The 21933-nt window shown below is 47.6% G+C and overlaps 1 protein-coding gene across 2 annotated transcripts in view; it reads left to right on the forward strand.

The window, feature by feature from the left end:
- The window catches only part of LOC126526177 (cell-death-related nuclease 7-like), an 81120-nt gene that overhangs the window by 2109 nt on the left and 57078 nt on the right, over nt 1–21933 (forward strand). For both annotated transcript variants that reach the window (XM_050174121.2, XM_055068031.1), the window contains exon 2: nt 17541–17736. In XM_050174121.2, the coding sequence (XP_050030078.2) occupies nt 17541–17736 (196 nt within the window). The remainder of the gene's footprint in view (nt 1–17540; nt 17737–21933) is intronic.

The raw sequence follows: 21933 nt of genomic DNA on the forward strand, positions 1-21933 counted from the left end.
AGTGTTGCTGCGGGGTCGCAAAAGTAGCATTTCTGGGATGCATATCAATAAGGAAGGTGAGAACCAGATCTAAAGAAATTTGATGCCCATAAGAATCTAGAACCACCTTGAGACACAAGCGGTGTGCTCAGACTTCTCGAACTGACTAATCGCGTAGCCAAGGTAATTCCTCATCTCTCACAGATAAGCGTCCCACTGCGCGAACTTTAGCAAAGGGGTCGCCAGTGGACATGGCCTGAACCTCTAGAAGATACAGAGAGAAAGCAAGGAGAGGAATCGCAGAAAGGTCAACCAAACGTGCGTCTGGTTTGCTACCCTACACTGGGGTAAAGAAAAGGGGGCAGAGAAAGAGGAAGAGAATGAGCACTCGGTGCATGTACGTCGGAGTATCCACACGGACAACTGGTCTCCCAAACCGGTGCACCTCAAGTACTGTCTAGTGCTCAAATCGCTTTGTGTGCCAGTGATAGGTGTGGTCACGGTGCGAGTATCTTTGTCTCAGAGAAAGGTCTCGAGTGTAGTCAATTTAAAGTTGTCTGTAGAGAGAGGCGTTGTATGTTGTAGTCAAGACAGATACACAATAGGTGCTCTATGGTTCCCTCGTGCCTACAGCAGTCGCGCAACGTGCTCTTGGCCATTCCCATACGATAGGAGTAAGCGTTCGCGAACGCCACTGCAAGCCAAAAGCGTCACAGTAAGCTTGTTTCGTCGCGGGAAAGGCTAGATGGCAGTTGTAGTCCTAGAAGGTGGTCCAGCTTATGTAATCAGCTATTGAAGACACTTGAACTCCAGGAAGCTTGTGACTTTTTGCGTGCAAGCAGACGAAGTTCCCTGGCAGCATCCGTCCTTGCCAATGACATTGCTACTCAGAGCGTCAGGAAACTGCTCTTAGAATCATCAAAGAACTCATATGTTATGAACGTTGCATGTCAAAATATAACCCAAAGCGCCCTTCAGTAGTTTCCACTGATGCCTCTTCATTTGAATTTTTGCACGGTATTGTTCCAAGAGCAAAGTGATGGTGAGTTCCACCCGCCGTGGTTGCTCAGTGGCTATAGTGTTGGGCTGCTGAGCACTAGGTGGGGGGATCAAATCCTGGCCACGGTGGCCGCATTTCGATGGGGGCGACATGCGAAAACACCCGTGTACTTTGATTTAGGTGCACGTTAAAGAACCCTAGGTGGTCGAAATTTCCGGAGTCCTCCACTACGGCGTGCCTCATAATCAGAAAGTGGTTTTGGCACGTAAAACCCCATAATTTAATTTTTTTTAATGGTGAGGTCCGTCCAGTGGCGTTTGCCTCCAGTTCATTATCGCCGGCAAAGTCTCGGTACCCACAGATCTAGAAGGAAGCTCTAGCCCTAACATAAACAGCGGAGAGGTTTAAGGGGTATCTCATAGGACTTGACACAAATGCGTCTGTTTGTGGTCCCATACACAAGGCCAAGGAGCTCCGAATTCCCGGACTCTTTATACAGAAAGAAGAGTCGACACAACACTAGAAAAGCTCCGCAAGGTTGGGGACCGAGTGGGGCGAATGGTCCGGCGTGTCTCCAACAAGAGAGGGAGATTACGAAGCAGGGACGCTGTGCGGCTAGCTCACGCTTTCCCAACCAGCTGAATTCTATATTCGGTCCCCTATCTCCATCTGCGGAAACATGATGAAGCGAAACTCGAGGTCATCCTCCGCAAAGTGATGAAGAGGGCCCTTGACCTCCCTGTCGCAACTTCGAACGTGAGATTTCTCGCTCCGGGAGTAGTGAACACCTTTCAAGAGCTCAAGGAAGCCCACCTTACCAGCCAATACACACCTCAAGCTCAGGTGAATTCGGGAAGAAATTTGCTGGACCGGCTCCACTTGAAACACAGCTTTCACATTCAGGAGCGAGTCCCAGTGCCCGAACTCTGGAGACGCGCCATCAGAGTTCGACCCCTCTCCACAAAGATGGATAGGGAACACCACAGTCGTCGTTGCCAGGCGAGGGCGGACGCCTTGCAACGCCACTATGGCAACAAACGCGGAGTCTTCTACGTGGATGTGGCCGGTTCATTCCGCGGGGGGTGGCATACGGCAGTGGTCATCCACGAGGAAAAGCAAGCAGATGGTAGATGGGCTTACCTTCAAAGCCTCGGGCTAACACATTCAGAAGAAGAAGCTATTACCCTAGCTGCCTCTGACCCCCGGTCTCAATATATCGTAACCAACTCGCGCAGGCCTTGTCGAAATTATGAAGCTGGTTGGGTCACCCCGCTAGCGTAACGAATATTGGAGAACTATAGCAAAGGGGGTATTGATCCTACCCCCATTGCCTAGTCCGGGCTCCGAGCCACCAGGGCCCAGCAGGGAATGAAGCCGCGAACACGACGGTCCGAGCACTCATCTACAGGGCGTCCCAGTTAGATCATGGGTACATGGAATCCGAAGGCAGCTATCTTGTTACATTCAAAGATATCACTGCATTTTACAAAGATAGGCATCGCCAATACCTAAGTCCTGCAAAAGAGCTTGGCAAGGCTAATGAACGCATCTTGATCGGACTTTTTACTAACACTTTATTGCGCCCGGCAATCTTGAAACATTTCGATTGTTCCTTCACTGGCAAGTGCCAATACTGTGGGGAGGTGGCTAACACCTACCACATGGTTTGGGCTTGTCAGCTCAATTCAGCTCTTTCCCTCAACCCTAACCCAATCCGAGAGGAGTGGGAGGCGATGCTGCTCGTTTGCTCGGACCTTCAGGCCCAAAAGACCTTGCTCCGGAGGCAAAGCTGCCGGCTCGTACCAATGGGGTCCCGGAATAGGGACTCCACCCACTGCGAAGCCCCTTATGGGCTCCGCCTCTCTTTTTATTTTCAATAAAGGCTTTCAAGCAAGCAAGCATAGGACTCGAAGTAAAGTTCGATACTGACCACAAACCGCTCGTAACGCTGCTGGGCAAAGCACCGCTTGATCTGCTTTCTCTGCGTATTCAACGCTTCCAAGTAAGGCTAATTCCCTTCATGTTCAAGTTCGGATATGTGCCCGGCAAAGTCTTGTATTGTCCGATACTTTGTCAAGGGCTCCACTCCCATTGAGCCAGAGAGATCCTCAAGCACCGTCCGTATCCGAAGTCGAGCACTTTGCCACGGTTGCGTTGATGCCGTGGCTGCAGTTAGCGGCTTCAAACCGCAGTCGGCCAAAAACTCTGTCAAACCTTATTTCGCTTTTGTTGAAACGGGTGGCCACAATACCGCTCTATTCAAGTATGGATGCAACCATATTGTCACGTGGTAGTGAGGGTAAAGAACAGAGTAACAATACTGTGAAAGGCGAAACAAACTTTTATGGGTGAACCTACCCGCCGTGGTTGCTCAGCGGCTATGGTGCTGGGCTGCTGAGCACCGGGTTGCGGGTTCGAATCATGGCAACGGCGGCCACATTTTGATGGGGGCGAAATGCGAAAACACCCGTGTACTTAGATTTAGGTGCACATTAAAGAACCCCAGGTGGTCAAAATTTCCGAAGTCCTCCACTACGGCGTGCCTCATAATCAGAAAGTGGTTTTGGCACGTAAAACCCCATAATTTAATTTTTAAAAATGGGTGGTGAACCTGTGCCCACAAAACAGGCTACACTTAAAGCACAACTATAGCGGTGAACACAGTCGGCGATCGCCGAAATCTGATCTACTGGTCAGGCGCGTCGGCTTTATAGACGAGCCATCGAATGTTCCAGAGTAATCGCTGGTGCCCGCGTGTCTTCCACAATGTTCTACACCATTCGCGTCGCTCATACATGCAATCAGATTACACAAGCTTTGGTGACAACAGACAGCGGATAGAACAGTCGGTAACGTTCTAGAAATTTCCGGTACATGCAGGCGCGTCCTGCACTGAGCGATAACATTCGTTAAAGGGTGAAAGGCGCTCACACGAAAAACATAAGTAAGTCCACGTGTCAATATTAGTAATCTAGGGCGACAATCTCATCTTGTAATGAGGTTTCATGAAAGATATGCGCCTCTTCTTACCGCATTGTCAAATCACCGAAGTCTTGAGTCACCTACGTGGTAGTCACGAGGACATCACTAAATGTGAAGCACGTGCACACGAGTCCGTATGTTGGTCGCGACTAAACTCGGAACTAGCAAAGTTAGCAACAAACTGAAGAGAGTGCTGTATAACCAATGATCTCGTCCTACACCTCGATGCCGCCTTGCATTAAAGCCGAAATTGATCTTTGTCAAATAAAGGATGAGAACTGTCTGGTCGTCGCTGATTACCTGTCACGATATTTAAAGTTGCTCATCATGCAGCGATACCAATGACCACGTCGTTACCCAGCTTAAGATAACCACTGCACGGTATGGTATTCCGCAAGTAGTCCTTTCAGACAATGGAACAGAGTTTATCCCGTCAGCATTTCAGTCCTTTTCGAAAGATTATGAGTTCGAACAAGTCACGTCGAGCCCAAGATATCCACAGGCCAACTGAGAGGTGGAGAGCATGGTTAAGATGATAAAAGGTCAGAAATCCCGTGACCCGTCCCTGCTCTAATTAGGACACAGGGTTACCTCTGGACCTCTGGGAAAGACTTCAGCCGGGCTCTCGATGGGCCAGTGATTGCGTATTACGATTCCCCTGCACCGCATGAAGCTTTCACCCAAGGTCGACAACCTAAAAATGTTCGCGATCAAAGATCGTGCTGTCACAAAGAAGCAGAGGAGGAACTTCAATCGCCGTCATTCGGCACGAAATATTCCACCCTTGCTTCCAGGCAATAGTCTGTGGTTGAACGACTGTAAGACAGCAGGCGTTGTCCTAGAGAACACCAAGAGACCAAGCTTCTACGTCATCAGAATGGACTCAGGAGTACAAATCCAGAGAAATCGGATGGCTCTCGTGCGGCTTGAGCTGAAGGCTGATGATGGAAGGTCACCCCCCACAGCCAGAAATTTAGTCCATCTGCCAAGTGAGCACACTACCGGGTCAGATGTTGGTAAAGAAAGACACCTTGTTCCATTGCCTTGGGATCAACCGAGTGCTTACGTGACATGCCGATGTACCCGAACGTTATGGATACGAGCGGTGAAAATTTTGGTGTCACGATTCAAGTTGCTTGTAGCTCGTCGATTGTCTGAAGTGCTGTATTGTGCGACCAGTGTGACTCTTTTCTTGTACCAGTGCAGTGATATTGCCAAATGTCTCCACGGCTTAAAAAAACAGACGTGGCGTTGCATTAAACGCAACGAGCGCTCCGATAACGGGGAGAGGAACGCATCAAAGTGCTCCAGCGCTCCACCGAGCGACGCGGGCGTTCCAAGGCGGCTGCGGCCTCCGAGCTCGCCGGTAACGTCACCGCCCGCCAGAACATGCGCAACCAAGAGTGGCGCCAGTCAGAAGACGATGATTTGACGTGTGTAGGTGTAATCGGTGTCATCAGCCATATTGTTTAGGCCTCGTTGTCTTTCTCCGTAAATATTCTAAATACGTCGTTATATGTGACTTCTGCAACGTAAAAACTGGTGAGAGGTGTGGGGTACTCACGAGAAACAACAACGGACCTCCGCAGTGGTCGTCACCTCGGACAGGACATGATGCATGCAGCCGGACTTCACATGACGCGGCCCATATCAATGCCTACAATGGCTCAGCCGCGGGATCCAGGAACGTTCTGGGGCATCAACCACCTTGCCGTGGAAGACTGGATCGCCACGCATGGGTGTGTAAGTGCTCACAATAATGGGATCCGACGATTATGTTGGCTAACTTGGTCTTCTACCCGCAAGGCATGGCGAAGGTGTGGTATGACAACCGCGAGGAAGAGCTTAACGATTGGGACACGCGCAAGCAAACCCTCAGGGACTTGTTCGGCCGTCCCGTCGGGCGAAAGACCATCGCAAAGAAAGAACAACCCGCACTCAGAGGTACACAGAATCGTATGTCTCTTAAATCCACGACGTGCTGGCTCTGAGCCGTAAGGCCAACAGCGATATGGCTGAGTTAGACGAGGTGGTGCATGTACTGCAGGAGATGGCTGAAGATGCTTTCAATCTGCTCATGTGCAAAAATTGTGACACAGTACAGAAAATTATAAAATAATTTCAAAGCTTTGGGCAGGTCAAGAGCCACTGTATTGCAACGCCACTCACACGTCTGCCGAACACAGCTGCGACATCCTCTTGTGACAGCACCCTAGGAGTGCAGCTACTATCACCATCAGATGACCTGACGAGGATTGGCATTGTTCCTGCAGGCCGTTTTTCAGCCCCAGGAATCAAGTATCCTCGGCTGAAAGGGGCTGCAGCCTCTTTTTTTCAGCCCTGAAGCCCCAGTCAGCTGAACAAGTTGCCTGCAGCACCATTTGTGCAGGCAATAGTGCGTTAAGAACTCGCTAATCTTGGAGTTCATTCTGTATGCGCTGTTGCCGCTTCACAGATGTCTCATGCTTCAGGTCCATCGACTGATCCACGGGATCCTGCAAGCTACCGAAATCGAGCCGAGTGGCGAACCGCAGACAATCGGCCAATCTGTTTTGCCAGCCGCCCTATTGGTCACATGGCTCGCTATTCAAACAACAGTACTGTCTTCTCACGTGTCCGACCACCATTCAGAACTTATTATCACCCTGAACAGAGCAAGCATCGTTACCAGACTTCATTGGCGCCGCAACAGCCAAAAAATGACGCTCGTGCTCCTTGAACAGTCCCTCGTCGTCATTCCGACGTAACTAGTCCTGTTCGGCGCCAGCTCGTTGCCCGCAGTCCCCGATGCAGCCCCGACGCCTGTCTCTGCAAAACTAAGCGATGCAGCTCCCGGAGGTGATGCTGCATTGACGACTCGACCGCAAAACCTTCTGATCACTTTGCCGACCAAACAGAACTTGATGGACGCTTCAGTCGATGGCGTCAACGTACCAGCACTCATTGACACTGGCTTTCTCCCTCCGAGACACCGAGTTCTTTGGTTCGTTCCGCTTGCTGAGGCACACGTTTCGTTGCCGCGCCGAACTCTGCGTTGTTCGACGCTCACCGCGTGATTGGTGGGTGCAAAGTCCGATGCGGGGCGCCTCGTAAGTGATCACTGCGCCGTAGCGCAATGTCTTACACCCATTGGCGGGTCGACGGGAACGCTGTCGCGTTTCACTCTTGAAGGCGAAGCTTAAGCGTCCTCCAATTTTTGTTTGCCGTTTTGGAACAATTCCCTTGAGACGTTATACACGGCTTAGACTTTTTTATCATCTCATTCAGTCCTCTTTCATTGTGCGTCTAGTGTCATTCAGCTTGAACTGCCCCATGAGTGCCGTAGTCCATAAGTCCCACAACCACGGTTATGCTCTTCCGAAGGCATCCGCCTGTCGCCTGAAGCCGCTACGTACGTAACTCCTTTGTCGTTCCCACCTGTTCTTGATAGCGTCTATGTACTATGTCCCACCGCTTACATACTGCTTGAAAGAATTTGGCTGTTCCCTATACCTACTCACTGTTATAGGCAATCAGACTTCGCTCCCTCTTCTTATATTTAACTGCTCGACTGAAAGTCTTCACACAGGCATGACTTGGACGATATCTCACACCTGTAAATGATTGCGAGATATCGGCTCTTGACACCGAAATTCCGCTGCCGTCTACAGAAACCTCCAATTCACCGACTCTCACATACGAACTTAGCAAGTTGTTTGCATGTGATCTTCTTCCTGCACAAGCTGCTGACCTGCGATGTCTCTTGGGAACTTACTGCGACATTTTTTCACCTTAACGGCCGCCCAATAACCGAGACATCGGTGGTCATTCATCGTATTTAAACACGAGACGCCAATATCAGACGCCGCAGTCTTTCACATACTGAACGACAAGTAATACAACGAGAAGTCGAAAAGATGCTGACTAAAGGTGCTATCGAGCCATCATGCAGTGCATGGGCGTCACCTGTTGCCCTGGTCAAGAAGGACGGCAGTTGGCGTTTTTTTTTTTTTTTGTGGATTGCAGACACCTCAACAAAATCCCGCGCAAGGATATCTACCCCTTGCCGCGTACTGATGACGCATCGGACTGCTTGTACGGAGTCAAGTCGTACTTTTCATCGATAGACCTCCGATCAGGCTATTGACAGACATTCGTATATGATGAGGACAGTGAGAAAACTGTCTTCGTAACACCTGACGGCCTCTACCAATTCAAGTTTATGCCGTTCGGCCATTGGTGTTCCCCGGTAACCTTCGAAAGAATGATGGACTCCTTCCTTCGCGGCTTCAAATGGTCCACATGTCTGTGTTATTTAGACAGTGTCATAGTCTTTTCGCCAATTTTTGCGAGTCATCTAACGCGTCTATCGGCTATTCTTGCTGCTTTGCGGCGCGCCATCCTTCAGTTCAACTTATCCAAGTGCTGCTCTAAACGTCGTCAGATTACCGTTCTTGGCCATCTCGTCAGTGCCGCTGGCGTTCAACCCGACCCTGACAAAATTAGCGCTGTTTAGAACTTTCCTGTTCCGTCTTCCGCCGCTGACATAAGAAGCTTTGTTGGACTATGCTCCTATTTCCGTCGTCTTATCAAAAATTCTGCCGAAAGCGCTCCCCACTCACCGACTTACTTAAGAAGTACGTTGCATTCACATGGGGCCTTGTTCAAAAAGCTTTCTTCCTCGTACACTTGCTCAGGGCTCCCCCATTGCTGGCTCATTATGGCTCATATGCAGCCACTGAACTTCACACAGATGCCAGTGGTCCTGGAATTGGGGTGATACTCGGTCAATGGCAGCGGAACGCCGAGCGCATATTTGCATACGCCAGACGCCTCATGTCACCCACCGAGAGGAATTTTCAATTACCGAACGGGAGTGCCTGGCGTTAACTTGGTCAGTCGCCAAATTCCGCCTCTACTTGTATGGCCGCACATTTCCCGTGGTTACCGATCACCACGCCTTGTACTGGTTCTCTTAACTTAAGACCACACTGGACAATTCGGTATATGGGCGCTACTGCTCCAAGAATATTAATTTGCTGTTTTATACACGTCAGGCCGTTTTCACAAGGATGCCGACTGCCTCTCTGGTCATGCTCTCGAGCGCCTTGAATATGATCTGCCTTACACCGACTCTTGCATCCTGGTCATTTGTTACCTGCACGACATTCGCACTGAAGAACGGCGTGTTGACTGCTTACGTGTTCTCATCGATCGTCTCAATTCTGAACATTCGGAGCCCACGCTGCGCAAGTGTGCTCCGCGACGACTTTCTCTACCGTCGCAGCTTACGCCCTGAATGACCAGAATTTTTACTCGTTGTGCCATGCCATCTCCGGACATCAGTTCTTGAGCAGTTGCATCACGCTCCTACTGCAGGCCACCTCGGCGTTTTCCATACATACGATCGCGTACGCCTCTTCTACTGGTCAGGCCTGTACCGCTCTGTGTACCGCTACGTTGGAGCCTGTGTGCTCTGTCAGCGCCGAAAATAAAAAAACCTGCTGTGAAGCCCGCTGCACGCCTTCACCCCATCGATGTGCCCACAGAACCATTCTTTCAGGTCGGTCTCAATCTTCTCGGCCCTTTTCCGACGTCGAAATGTGGCAATAAGTGGGTTGTTGTCGCGACTGATTACGCGACCCGGTAAGCGATCAAGCGAGCTTTGCGCACAAGATGTGCAACTGAGGTGGCACATTTCCTTTTACATGACGTCATCCTCAATAGCGGCGCACCCCGGCAGCTCCTCAGTGATCGTGGCGGCACTTTCATGTCCAGGGTAGTTGAAGACCTACTTCGGCTCCTCTTCTGCCGATCACGAGCTTTCCATCACCTACCACCCACAGACAAACAGGCTGAGGAAGCGCCTCAATCGCACGTTGACAGAAATGCTGTCTATGTACGTTTCTGACGACCACAGAGATTGGGACAGCACGTTACCCTATGTGACCTTCTCCTATAATTCGTCCCGTCACGAAAGCGCTGGCTTTTCACCATTTTGTGTACCTTCTATTCGGCCGCCACCATTCTTTGCCCTTTGACACGCTGGTTTTTTCCTCCACGAGCACTCCCTCTGAATATGCTCAAGACGTCTTCGCCAGGGCTCACACGGCACTCCAGATTGCTGGCTCCCGGCTCAATGAATCTCAGGCCGCCCAGAACATTCGGCACGACAGCCGACACCGGGACCTTCAGTTTTCCCTTGCCTCCGTTGTCTTCCTATGGACACGCTGTCGCCGCGTCGGCTTGTCTGAAACCTGCTGCCGCGCTGCACAGGGCCCTACACGATAGTGCGTCAGCTTGGCGATGTGAACTACGAGATTGATCCGCTGGATTCACGTGTCTCCGCGGACGTTGTGCATGTGTTCCGGCTGAAGCCTTAGTTACTTTGACGCGAGTTTACCTCCCTTCGCGCCGAGGCGGTGCCTTTGCAGGCGAGGGTTATATTACGGCGCAACCAACAGTGGCGGCAGCCAGAAGATTATCTGACGTGCGTAGATGGGGAACGGTCTCGACAGCCATCTTAGTTACGGATCGTTTTCTCTCTTGTAGATATTGTAAATATAATATGTCTGGCATCTGCTACGTAGAAATGTAAAAGCTTCACTGACAATAAACGGTGGGGGTCTTGGTTTCACGATTGCACGGTTGTTTGCTTTTTTCATCCCTCAACGCGCCTTCCCCGACACGATGGCAGTAGCGCTACATTATCTAGTGGCCTTGCCTTTGCACCCGGAGTTGATATGACTCTTCCCCGCTTATTCTTTTGCGGTAGGCTTCTGTTTATGAGCACCCGCGGTTTTTACTGTAGACACGTTTATACGTCTTCATACCCAAAATTTCCTCCACTGATCCTTGTTCTTTTCTTCAATGTGTTGCACCGACGCTGTGCAGCGTCACCCCGCCGTAGTGCCTTAGCGACTTCTTCTTGATATACGATTTCCCTATATTGTAGCCGTCCCTTTGCTTCTTCGATCTATCCTTCTCTCGATTGTTTGTTGCCACCTCATCTTTTCTCTCTGTGAAATCTAGCTCTCCGGCCGATTCTATGCCTTGTAGGCGGTATACTTCCGAGTCACTCTTGGAGCTTGTGCACCTCTCTTTATCTGGATATGCCTTTTCTTGCGGACTGTTCTCCTGCTCGCGCTTATCGTTATCGATATCGACAACGCTAGTTATCTTTTTCAAACAATCGCCTACGTGGCAGTTGGGTACTGTCATATCCTGCGTAAAAACTTCATTCGCTGTTTTCATAACAGAGGCGCTCTGCATGGATGAACTCTTTCTTTCTTTCATGCCCTCGTGGCTCGTCCATTCTGGTGCTTGGAGCTCTCTGAAACAGTCTTCAGTTACAAAAACAATGTCGTTCCGAGGTGAAGCAACTCTCGTCTCTTCTACATTCCTACATTCTGCTCGTTTGCTATGCAAAACTCAATTAGAATATCAGCCGTCCTCTCGTCTGGGTCATTCTGCAGACGGAGTTCCCAAGTCGCAAGCGCCTCTTCAAAGACGTTATGAGTGCTCTCTAATCTCTTAAGTTCTAGCATCTTTCTCCTGTCATGCTGCTGTGCTACCATAATAAGCCCACTCTACATGGTAATCTTAGCATCACTGACTTTGATTTTGAAAGCATGTAATCTTTCTCGCAGCATGTTTATAGCTTTCTCTTGGTACTGCTTCCCCTCCTCATATGCTTTCCGAACTGCAGACGATGAGCAAAACGAGAACAAGGTGAAAGCAGGAGCCAACGTTTCGACAAGTGCAATTGTGCTGCAGTCTTCTGCAGCACATTCTACGTATGAAGTGGCATGGACAAGGTTTCCTTCCATCCGCAATTAGCTTGAGGCCCTGCTCCTTGCTAAGCCTTTCCTAATATCCTGTTCCAGTTCATCTATGCGCTACCAAAATCGGAGTGCAGGACCGGAAGTTTATCCTGACAGGCTCGTTTATTGTTACGAATTTTAGCACTCTCAAGAGAGACAGGAGGCAACGTGTGCATGATAGAAAAATAAATCCCCGACGATTAAGATACTCCGCAATTCGCAATTTTAGGACCGCTCTGTTGGTGTTTTCATGTCGCGATATATTGATGCAAAGAATTTGAGAGAGACATGTAGCAAGGTCGGCGATCGTCGAAAATCTGATCTGCGGGTCAAGCGCGTCGGCTTCATACATCATTCGTTGAAGGCTCCACGGGCTTAAAAGGGTCGGAAGGTGAGCTCGTTCGATGCATAACAGCGCCAGTCCTGTGTTTCTTCCGCGTGTCCGTGTTTCAGTGCTGTTTTTCTAGCAATGTTCCAGTGTAATCGCTGGTACCACATGGCTTCCAGAAAGTAGCACACAATCCACGTCACGCATACAGTCAGATGACAAAACAAACGCAAACCAAGACAATCCAAACGAGCGTGAACGAGACCATACCATGCGCGAAAAAACAAGCGCGAACGAGAGCTGACGCCAGCAGACGATAATGCGAAACGAGCGATCCGGCTGAGACCACATACGAGTGCGCACCCAGCGGTCGGGTAGGTCGGCATGAACCAGTTTTCTGCGCGCACGTCGCTGAAGGAACCGCTCTCATCGGTCCTTTCGCGCCTCATCCCTTTCGCCATCCACTCCGTGATCGCTCTTTCATCGTTAGCTGTGCTCGTTCACTCGGTCATGCCATCTACGCCGCCACCCCTCGGCACCGAAACGGGCGCCTAAGACCCAATCCGACGTGGCACAAGACGCGGCTGTTGTAGTTCGGACGTCACGCAGGCGTCGGCCTCCGTCGCTGTCGCTTGACGGGACTGGTTTCTGCAACAGCGGTGATGACCACGTAGCACAGGAGTTGGTCGTAGTCGGTAGTGCACTCGGTCGATAACGTGGCCAGGCGGTTGCTCCCGTGGCACTGGACGGCGGTGGGTGACGGGTTCACGGGGCTGAACCGAGGCCGTGGTGCACTGCCACAGCACCGTAGCCGGGGCTCAGGAGTTGGAGCTGTCGGCGACCAACTCTCAGACGTCCGCTATTCGGTCCGGGTCTCCGAGGGGTCCCGATCACGTCATCTTAGCATAGCTAGTGATGCATATAACGTTATTATAAGTTTTTGACCTCCTTGATACGCTTGCAAATAAAAATTCTACGGAACTAACTTGAATGATTCTTCGCAAATCAAAAGGATATTCGTGCCTATATAAATGCAACGTTGTGCTGTGTGTAACGACCTTTTATGTTACATTTTGCCTCAAGCGTCGGTCCTTGGCGGTTGCTGTTCCTCATATTTATCAATGATATAAGTGAAGGCTGTGTTTCAAATATCAGATGTATGCGGATGATTGCGTTGTGTAGCATATTGTGTCATGTGCCGAACATACGAGTGTGTTGCAGTTTGATCTCGAAAAAATTTATTGCTGGTGTGCTTAATGGAAAATTCTTTTGAACGTAGCAAAGCTTTATCATGTTAAATTTACGAACAAAAAGGAAGAAGGTGCCTAGTTCATACTCTGTAAATAATGTTTTAGTGCAATGCGTTGACGAAGTCAAATACTTGGGCGTCACTTTAACTGCGGCATTAGACTGGACATCCCACATTGACATAACAGGTGCTAAAGCGTGCCGCCTTTTCCACCTTTTCCAGAGAACTTTAAGTATGCGCCCAAACGTTTGAAGAAAGCTTTGTATCTTACAAATATTAGGCCTGTGCTAGAATACGCTTGCGCAGCATGGGAACCCTTCACAAAAGTTCTTTAAGATAAGTTGGTTTTCATCGGTTAGCAGCTCGCGCCCCGTGTTTTCTGCCGCCTTCGACAACGTCAGCCACGCGGCCATAATGGAGGGCCTCAACAACACCAACTGCGGAAGGAAAGTGCACGACTACGTCAAGGACTTCCTAACCGACAGAACGGCAACGGTATGGCTGGGGGAGTTGAGAAGCGACACCTTCTCCACACCGTGTAAAGGCACACCCCAAGGCTCCGTGATATCGCCCGTGCTATATATTGTGGCGATGATCGGCCTGGCAAAACGACTCGGCGAGATCCAGGGCATCCAACACGCGATGTACGCGGGCGACGTCACGGTTTGGGTCACGCAAGGTTCACTGGGAGAAAAACAAGAGAAGCTACAAGAGGCTGCGCGCTGTGTCGCAAAGTAAACCAGAGAGAGCAGACTGGTATGCTCCACAGAAAAATCCGAACTACTGAGAGTAGGTAGACACCCCACCCAAGCAGCACTGGTAGTAACGCTTGACGGTCAAAACATCCCATAAAAGAACATGATCAGAATCCTGGGCATGTGGCTACAGGGCAGCAGAAAATGCAGCCACACCATCAGCCTCCTGAGCAAAGCGACGGAGCAGGTGGGCCGGATGATCAACAGGGTCTCCCAAAAAAGATACGGCATGAAAGAGGAAGACACACTCAAACTCGTCGGCAGCTTAGTCGTCAGCCGAGTCATCTACTCGCTACCGTACCACGCGATGACCAAAGGAGAGAGGGAACAGGCGGACACGATACTCAGGAAAGCATACAAGACGGCTCTCCATCTGCCAAAAAAAAAAACGTCAAACGAAAAACTGCTCCAACTGGGCATCAGCAACACTTTCAGTGAACTGGCGGAAGCCCTGCTCGAAACGCAAAAAACCAGACTCAAAAGCATCCCTGCAGAGAGAGCGCTCCTGACTAGGCTGGGACGGGACACGAGCGGACACGTAGATAGCTACGCAGACGTGCCCGACTGCCTAAGAAAAACAATAAGCGTTAGGCCAGTACCTAAGAACATGGACCCCAACCTCCACGAGAGCAGAAGGCAGACACGAGCCGAATACGTGGAAAAGACACTAGCGCGACTAGACAACATGGTATACACGGATGCTGCCACGTACCCGCGAGAAGGGAAGCGCACGGCCACGGCGGTGGTAGTGGACAGTGACGGGAATCTGATCACATGTGCGACGGCAAAGGCAGCCGGCACAGCGGAGGCCGAAGAAATTGCCGTGGCGCTGGCGGCAGTAGAAGGGCATAGGACAGACAGGCCTCTAAACATCTTAACAGACTCGAAGAAAGCGTGCAGAAATTACAAGAGGGGCAGGATTAGCAAAGCCGCCCTCAGGATTCTTGGTGGAGCCAACTTCGCCGAGAGGAACGTTACGCACAAGTTAATCTGGATTCTGGCCCACGCAAGCATAGAGGGTAATGAAAGGTCAGACAGCCTAGCTCGAGAGACCACGTTCCGAGCAGAGCAGTCGCACGCCCCGGAGTATCACCCACACGCTTGTGAAGGAGGATACACAGAAACCTTAAACTTACACAGAGGGACGAGAGCCAAATATCCCCCACCGCACAAAGCTCTAACGAAGGAGGAAGCAACGAGTTGGCGCTGATTGCAGACAAACTCCTTCCCAAATTTATACATCCTAAACAAAATGTACCCAACAGAATACAGAGACACCTGCCCATGGTGCGGGGCCACACCCACACTCTATCATGTCACATGGGAATGTAAACACAATCAATCGTTCCACCAACACAATAACCCGAGTGCGGGGCTATGGGAGAGCCGGCTTACCAGCTGCGAGCTCACGGCCCAAAGGGCCTTAGTGCAGCACGCTAGTGAGGTAGCTAGGCTCAGTGGAGCCCTGGAATAGGGGCCCACCCTTGCCGGAAGAGGTGGAAGAGACAGAACCAAGTCGCCGGCGCCCAAGAAGACGACGGAGACCTCGAGACGCTAAATCCTTGAAAGAACCAAATAAAGTTTTTCTCTCTCTCTCTCTCTCTCTTAAGATAAGTTAGAGCATGTTCAGAAAAGGGCTGCAAGATTCGTCACGGGCGTGTACGACTGCAAAATTAGAGGTTCGCAAATCAGGGAAAATCTAAGGTGGAAATTGCTGTCCACACGCAGAAAAAAAGCAGGTTAACGCTTTTACACATTAACAGCGGTAACACAGGAATCGATTAGAACATATTGACACGTGTACTTATCTTTATCGGGCGACCACGTTTCGCCGCCTAACAAATGTAATCGCACAGCGCGGGACGCGCCTGCATGTATCCGAAGTTTCTGGAAAGTTATCGATGCTTCTACCCGGCTGTCTGTTGTCGCCGAATTTTGTGTTATCTGATTGCATCGCGTGACACGAATGGTGTAGAACTTTGTGGAAGGCACGCGGGTCCGAACGATTAGTCTGGAACATTCGACGACTGCTCTATAAAAGCCGACGCGCTTGACCCGCTGATCAGATTTCCGACGATCGCCGACCGTGTTCGCCGCTATCGTTGTGCTATAAGTGTAGCCTATTTTTGTAGGCACAGGTTCGCCCAATAAAAGCTAGTTTTGTATTCCACCGTATTGCTGCTTTCTTCACCGTCACTATCACGTGACAATATATTTAAAACCACCTCATCATCAGTCTAAGAGACGCGGCCATTCCAAGAAAATAAGGGCCTACCAAAGTCGTATAAATGTATTTAAGTTTTCATTCTTTCCGCGAACAATTGCACAAGGGAATTTGCTCCCGGACGAGGTAGTGTCTGCACCCGATTTTTCATCTGCCATAGAGAACTTTACATGAATCTGTTTTAGACAATATTTCTAGTGTGCCGTTTTATGCATTGTGTAACAAATTTTATAATTGGATGTTGTTAGTATTGGATGTGTTGTCTTTCTCTACTAATTACGATGATTGTATTTTTAATACCATAACTGATATGATCCCGTTTATCGCGAAGTTCAATCTTTGACCTTTATGTTTGTAATTAACCCCCCTACGATAATACCCAACTCGGGCGCTGTAGGTATTTGTAATAAATAAATAAATGCATTACTTCATTGTATTGGGGCGAAGCGCTGTATTGGAAGTTTCTAGGATTCTACATGTGCAGGACGGTCCAACTATCATGAACCAAGATTTATAGATATGCACATGCCATGGTGTTGGACAGAACCAAGGTAATGTTATTTGTCGTCGCTTGGAGATCCTCAAACTATTTTTTGCATTCCACCTAAATATATATTTAGTCTTAAATAATTAAATAACTTCTGAAATACTATAGTTACATTAAAACTGCCAATGAGAAGATTCTGGAGCAACATGAAAAACTCCCGATACACGTTTTCATTGCTCAATATATGCTACATAAAAATGTTTTTCCGAGCGTGAAAGAAGCTCCCGAACAGACGCAAAGTGCCTGGAGTGGCTAATCGCGTGGCAATTTTGCGTGTATTCGTGTGCTTCGTTCGCTCTTAGTAAAACACTTTCATATAGGACGTATTGAGCAACAGAAAGGTGTATCGGGAGCTTCTCATGTTGCTCTACAATTTTCACATTGACACTTTTCACCTCATTATAATAATTCAGAAGGTTACTAAGGACTATTTATGCAATTAGGTGGAATGAAAAAAATAGTATGGATATCTCCTAGCGGCGGTAAAAAGCATTAATTTTGTTCTCTGCAGTTACGTGCCAATTGCATATTTTTAAATCTTAGTGTATAATAGTTGCGACATCCTGTATACACCAGCGCAGCTTAGGAAACAGCATATGTACTGAATATAAATGCTTCCAATTGAAAGTAACAGCACAACGTGAAGTGCGCAATGCCATTTGGTTGTCATTTAGGTTCGTGTTATACAAGCTTCCGAAGACAAGTCGAAACAATAAAACATCTCTGAAATTGTATGGAGGTGAAATGGCGTATTACGACAGCATTTCAAACACAACAACCTGGAAATTGTTGCCTTCAGATATATACAATGACCTCAAGAACCCAGTTACGGAGACGCTCAAACCTATTTTTGGAAAGAAACCTGAAAAAGTGAGTACTCAGCCTGTTTGGTCTCATCGGAGTATTGTACCTCACCGTATAGAGGAACAAAAGCGTTTTACAGAGTTTTTTTTTTTTTTTACCTAGAACTGCTGACACTTCACGTGACATCCGTGAAGTGTTTCTGAATATATTACAATTTCTGCGCGTAGCAATTGCTGTTTAAATAGCGTAGCTTTCTTCCCGAATTATTTCTCTAACGCATTTAAGTTCTTCATGAATCATGTTGACTTTGGCTCATGTTATTACGCGCGCATCGCAGTTTGTCCATGTCGCAGTGTCTTTATTTCAACCCTACAGTACGACAAAAAATTTTCACAGCTTCAAGCATAGTACATCTTGCGACGTGAATGGTTTTCAAGTGCATCCGATAAAATACCTCCTGTGTGTCATTGCACCTGTTTTACCACATATGTTTAACCTTTGCTTGGAATTCGGCACTTTTCCGGCGCAAATGCAACCACCTAGACTAATATAATTAAGAGTTCGACGAAAGTTCGTCTGGTCAGGCATGGAAATGAAGGGATTACGGTCACTGACCAAGTCTGATGAATAATCTGACGTTTCGGAACCGCGTACGGGTTCCTTGTACACTGAATTGGACATGAAATCGTCGTCACTTATATAGCCAGCACGTGACGTGATGAATAATCTGACGTTTCGGAACCGCGTACGGGTTCCTTGTTCACTGAATTGGACATGAAATCGTCGTCACTTATATAGCCAGCACGTGACGGCTATATAAGTGACGACGATTTCATGTCCAATTCAGTGAACAAGGAACCCGTACGCGGTTCCGAAACGTCAGATTATTCATCAGACTTGGTCAGTGACCGTAATCCCTTCATTCCCTTCCTTTACCCAGACTAATACCCGTGTTCAAGAAGGAAAGCCATGAAGATATATACAATTACAGGCCAATATCATCACATTCCATCTTCTCTAAAGGGCTTGAAAATGCTATTACAGGACGCTTCTCTCACTTCCTAGAGAAAGCTAATGTCATCACAGCTTCACAGCACGAATTTAAGAAACACTGTTCGACAGAAACAGCTCTTCTAACTCAAAAAGAATATACAAGAAACAACATTGAAGCAAGAACAATAGTTTTAGATGTATTTATAAACTTTAAGAAGGCTTTTGGTAGCATAAGTCACGATATCTTTCTTGTAAAACTTGATAAATACGACCATCCGAGGCAACCCTCCACAGTTCGTCCGTTCATACCTATCACAGTGCTGTCAGCACGTCGATCTCAATGGTCACGCTTCGCGAACGAGGCCAATTCGAAGTTGAGTAAGTCAAGGAATCCTCTTGGGACAACCTTTCTTATTTTTGATAACAATTAAATCGAGAACATTTACTAAAATACATTCTTTATTATACGCGCTCGCGACACTAGTATATTGTTTGGTTCGGCAATGAACCAAGTGAGTTCGTTGTTGCCGCAAAGACAATAATCTGTAGTCTTCACCATTGGGCCATGCTGAATGTTTATAGCTAAGATTTTCAAAACTGAATCAATACTTTCCCCCTTCAGGATAAGCGACTCAGTTACTCTAGAACTCTTCACTATGATTCGAAGGATATCGGAATCCTTACTGGGTTGAAGACATTAGGAGTGTCGTTTTGAATTAAGCTTCTGTAGGATACACGTCATAATTTCATCTGCCTGAAGATTCCTCGTACTGTTGCGGTATCGTTCCCATGATTGTGCGAAGGTTGTGGGATCGTTCCGAATCTGCGGCAAGTTGTTTTTTCATCCACTTTCATTTCCATTAAAATTATCGTTTCTTTATTTCATTTATTAGGCACAAGTAATTTCCCCTATGCTGTCCTTGATGTCAGTGTTTGTTGGCTTCTTCTGATATGACTAATAAAAATCGGGCACCTCGGTTAACCTCCTTTCTTCTCGTTTATTACATAACGAGTGTCTTGAATCCGGCAACACTGATTGCCTTCAGGTAGCATGCGTGGGTTTATTAACCGGTTACCTTCACCCAAAAAAGAACACGTTCTCGTGACGCCTGCAGAAGAAAGGACGTTCTACACCCGCCCCCAAGGTCTGTGGGTGGTGGCACTGGCTAGCACTCTCATGGTTCTACTAGGAAACCTGAATACCCAAGAAAGTGGAGGGGGAAACGACGCCGCGGTAGCTCAATTGGTAGAGCATGCCACGGGAAATGTGAAGGCTGGGGGATGGTTCCTCACCTGCGGCAAGTTGTTTATTCATCCACATTCATTTCCATTCATTTATCGTTTCTTTATTTCATTTATTAAGCACAAGTAATTTCCCCTATGTTGTCCTTTGTGTGAGTGCTTGTTGGCTTCTTGTGATATGACTCGTACTGTTGGTATATTATGTCGTCATGCAAAATCTTTTCCTCCAATATGAAATATATTCTCCTCCAATCTTTATTTATGTCGCATCTTCACTACCGTCATCTCCTTAGAGATAGCCCCAGTTCAGAACGTTTTCTGAGTAAAACAAGGCTAAAATTTGAAGTCTCTACGATGGCTGTCTTTTGATTCGTTATACGCATGAGCTTAGATGCACCATCTCAGTTATTTCTGATATAGCTGCACTCGCCTTCCTTATAGCCTCGTACCCTTTACGCCGTATAAGCACCTTTACACTACCCCACCATGTACAAACCACGGAAAAGACATGCTGCAGCACTATTTACCTGAGCTCCTCAACAGCATTACTTCTGTAGGCTTTGACATAAGCACGAGTAGTGATGCTGCAATCCTCATTTATTTTATTACAAAATGATATCTATTTTTAATTATTGTACTCCTTCGCGAATATGCAAGATTGTAAGTTTACTATATCCTTTGTACGCTTAATAATACTCAATATGCATTGTTTATTTTGAATACTTGCAGTTGTGCACTTTCTTAATGTCATGGTAATTAGATAATAGCCAACGTTTTCTCTTTCTTTGCTGTCTCGTTTTTGTGCACGTTGTATATGTGTTTCCTTGTCTGTACCTTTTTTTTTTTTGTTGAATACCGGTTGTCTTCTTCATAATTGCTTTTGTTACACCGGTTTTTGTGAGTCTTGTAAACAAGGGGGGTGGGAGCTTGTCAAGCTGCTGTTCAGCAGCTTTTTCTTCCCTCTCCCCATGTTTCGAACAAACATGAAATAAATCGTATTCGTATTCGTAAATGTAACCTGCATTGTGTGCAGTCTGCATGCAGTTACTGCCGTTAATGTTAGATTTCTCTCCAACTGTTTCGGGCTCAGGAGCTCGTAAAGTTCTGGCTTGTTCTGCTGTCGCCTTGTTCTCATTGTGACGGAAAATAAAGATTGATTGATTGATTGATTGATTGATTGATTGATTGATTGATTGATTGATTGATTGATTGATTGATTGATTGATTGATTGATTGATTGATTGATTGATTGATTGATTGATTGATTGATTGATTGATTGATCAGCTGATGTATAGGTTGCCTAGAGTACTTTGCGAAGGGAATAACAAAATTACCGTGATGCCCGACACCGCTTTTGATATGTGAAAATGTATAGAAAAATAGGAGTTCACTGGTTCACAGAGTTAGACTTCATATGTTCAATATAAATTAAGATCAAAATACAAGTGGGCGAGAAGCTAAATTGCAATGGCTGAGAGCTGAAGCATTGTGATGCTCTACGCGGCCTTCTACCAATTCAACTACGGCGACGAATATATATTTCATGCCGTTATCGCGTACCCCTGTTTATCTCATAAAGCTGCCCCTAGAAACTTTGGAAGCGTTACTCACGACTACAACGATGTATGTGGCGCACACACCTATTAGAAGATTGCAAACATCGTACATACGTTGCCAATTTGAGTCCCACCAGCGCAGATTAGTAATGTGGCTCTATCATTTCCTTATATCTTTATCAAAAACATAAGCTGATATTGACTGAAACCTTCATTTCAACAGTTGTATTTATTGTCACGTTGTAGTTACGATAAATAACACAGTAGTGAAACTGTGAAGTACGAAACTGAGTTTTTTATTGGGTGAACTTGTGCCCCTAAAGAAAAGTGACAGTAAAAGCACAACAATAGTGGCGAACATAGTCGGCGATCGTCGAAAATCTGATGAGCGGGTCAAGCACATCAGCTTTTATAGATGAGTCATCAAAGGTTCCAGAGTAATCGCTAGTGCCCGCGTGTCTTCCAGAAGGT

Source organism: Dermacentor andersoni, chromosome 8 (assembly GCF_023375885.2).
Source record: "Dermacentor andersoni chromosome 8, qqDerAnde1_hic_scaffold, whole genome shotgun sequence".
NCBI lineage: Eukaryota > Metazoa > Arthropoda > Arachnida > Ixodida > Ixodidae > Dermacentor > Dermacentor andersoni.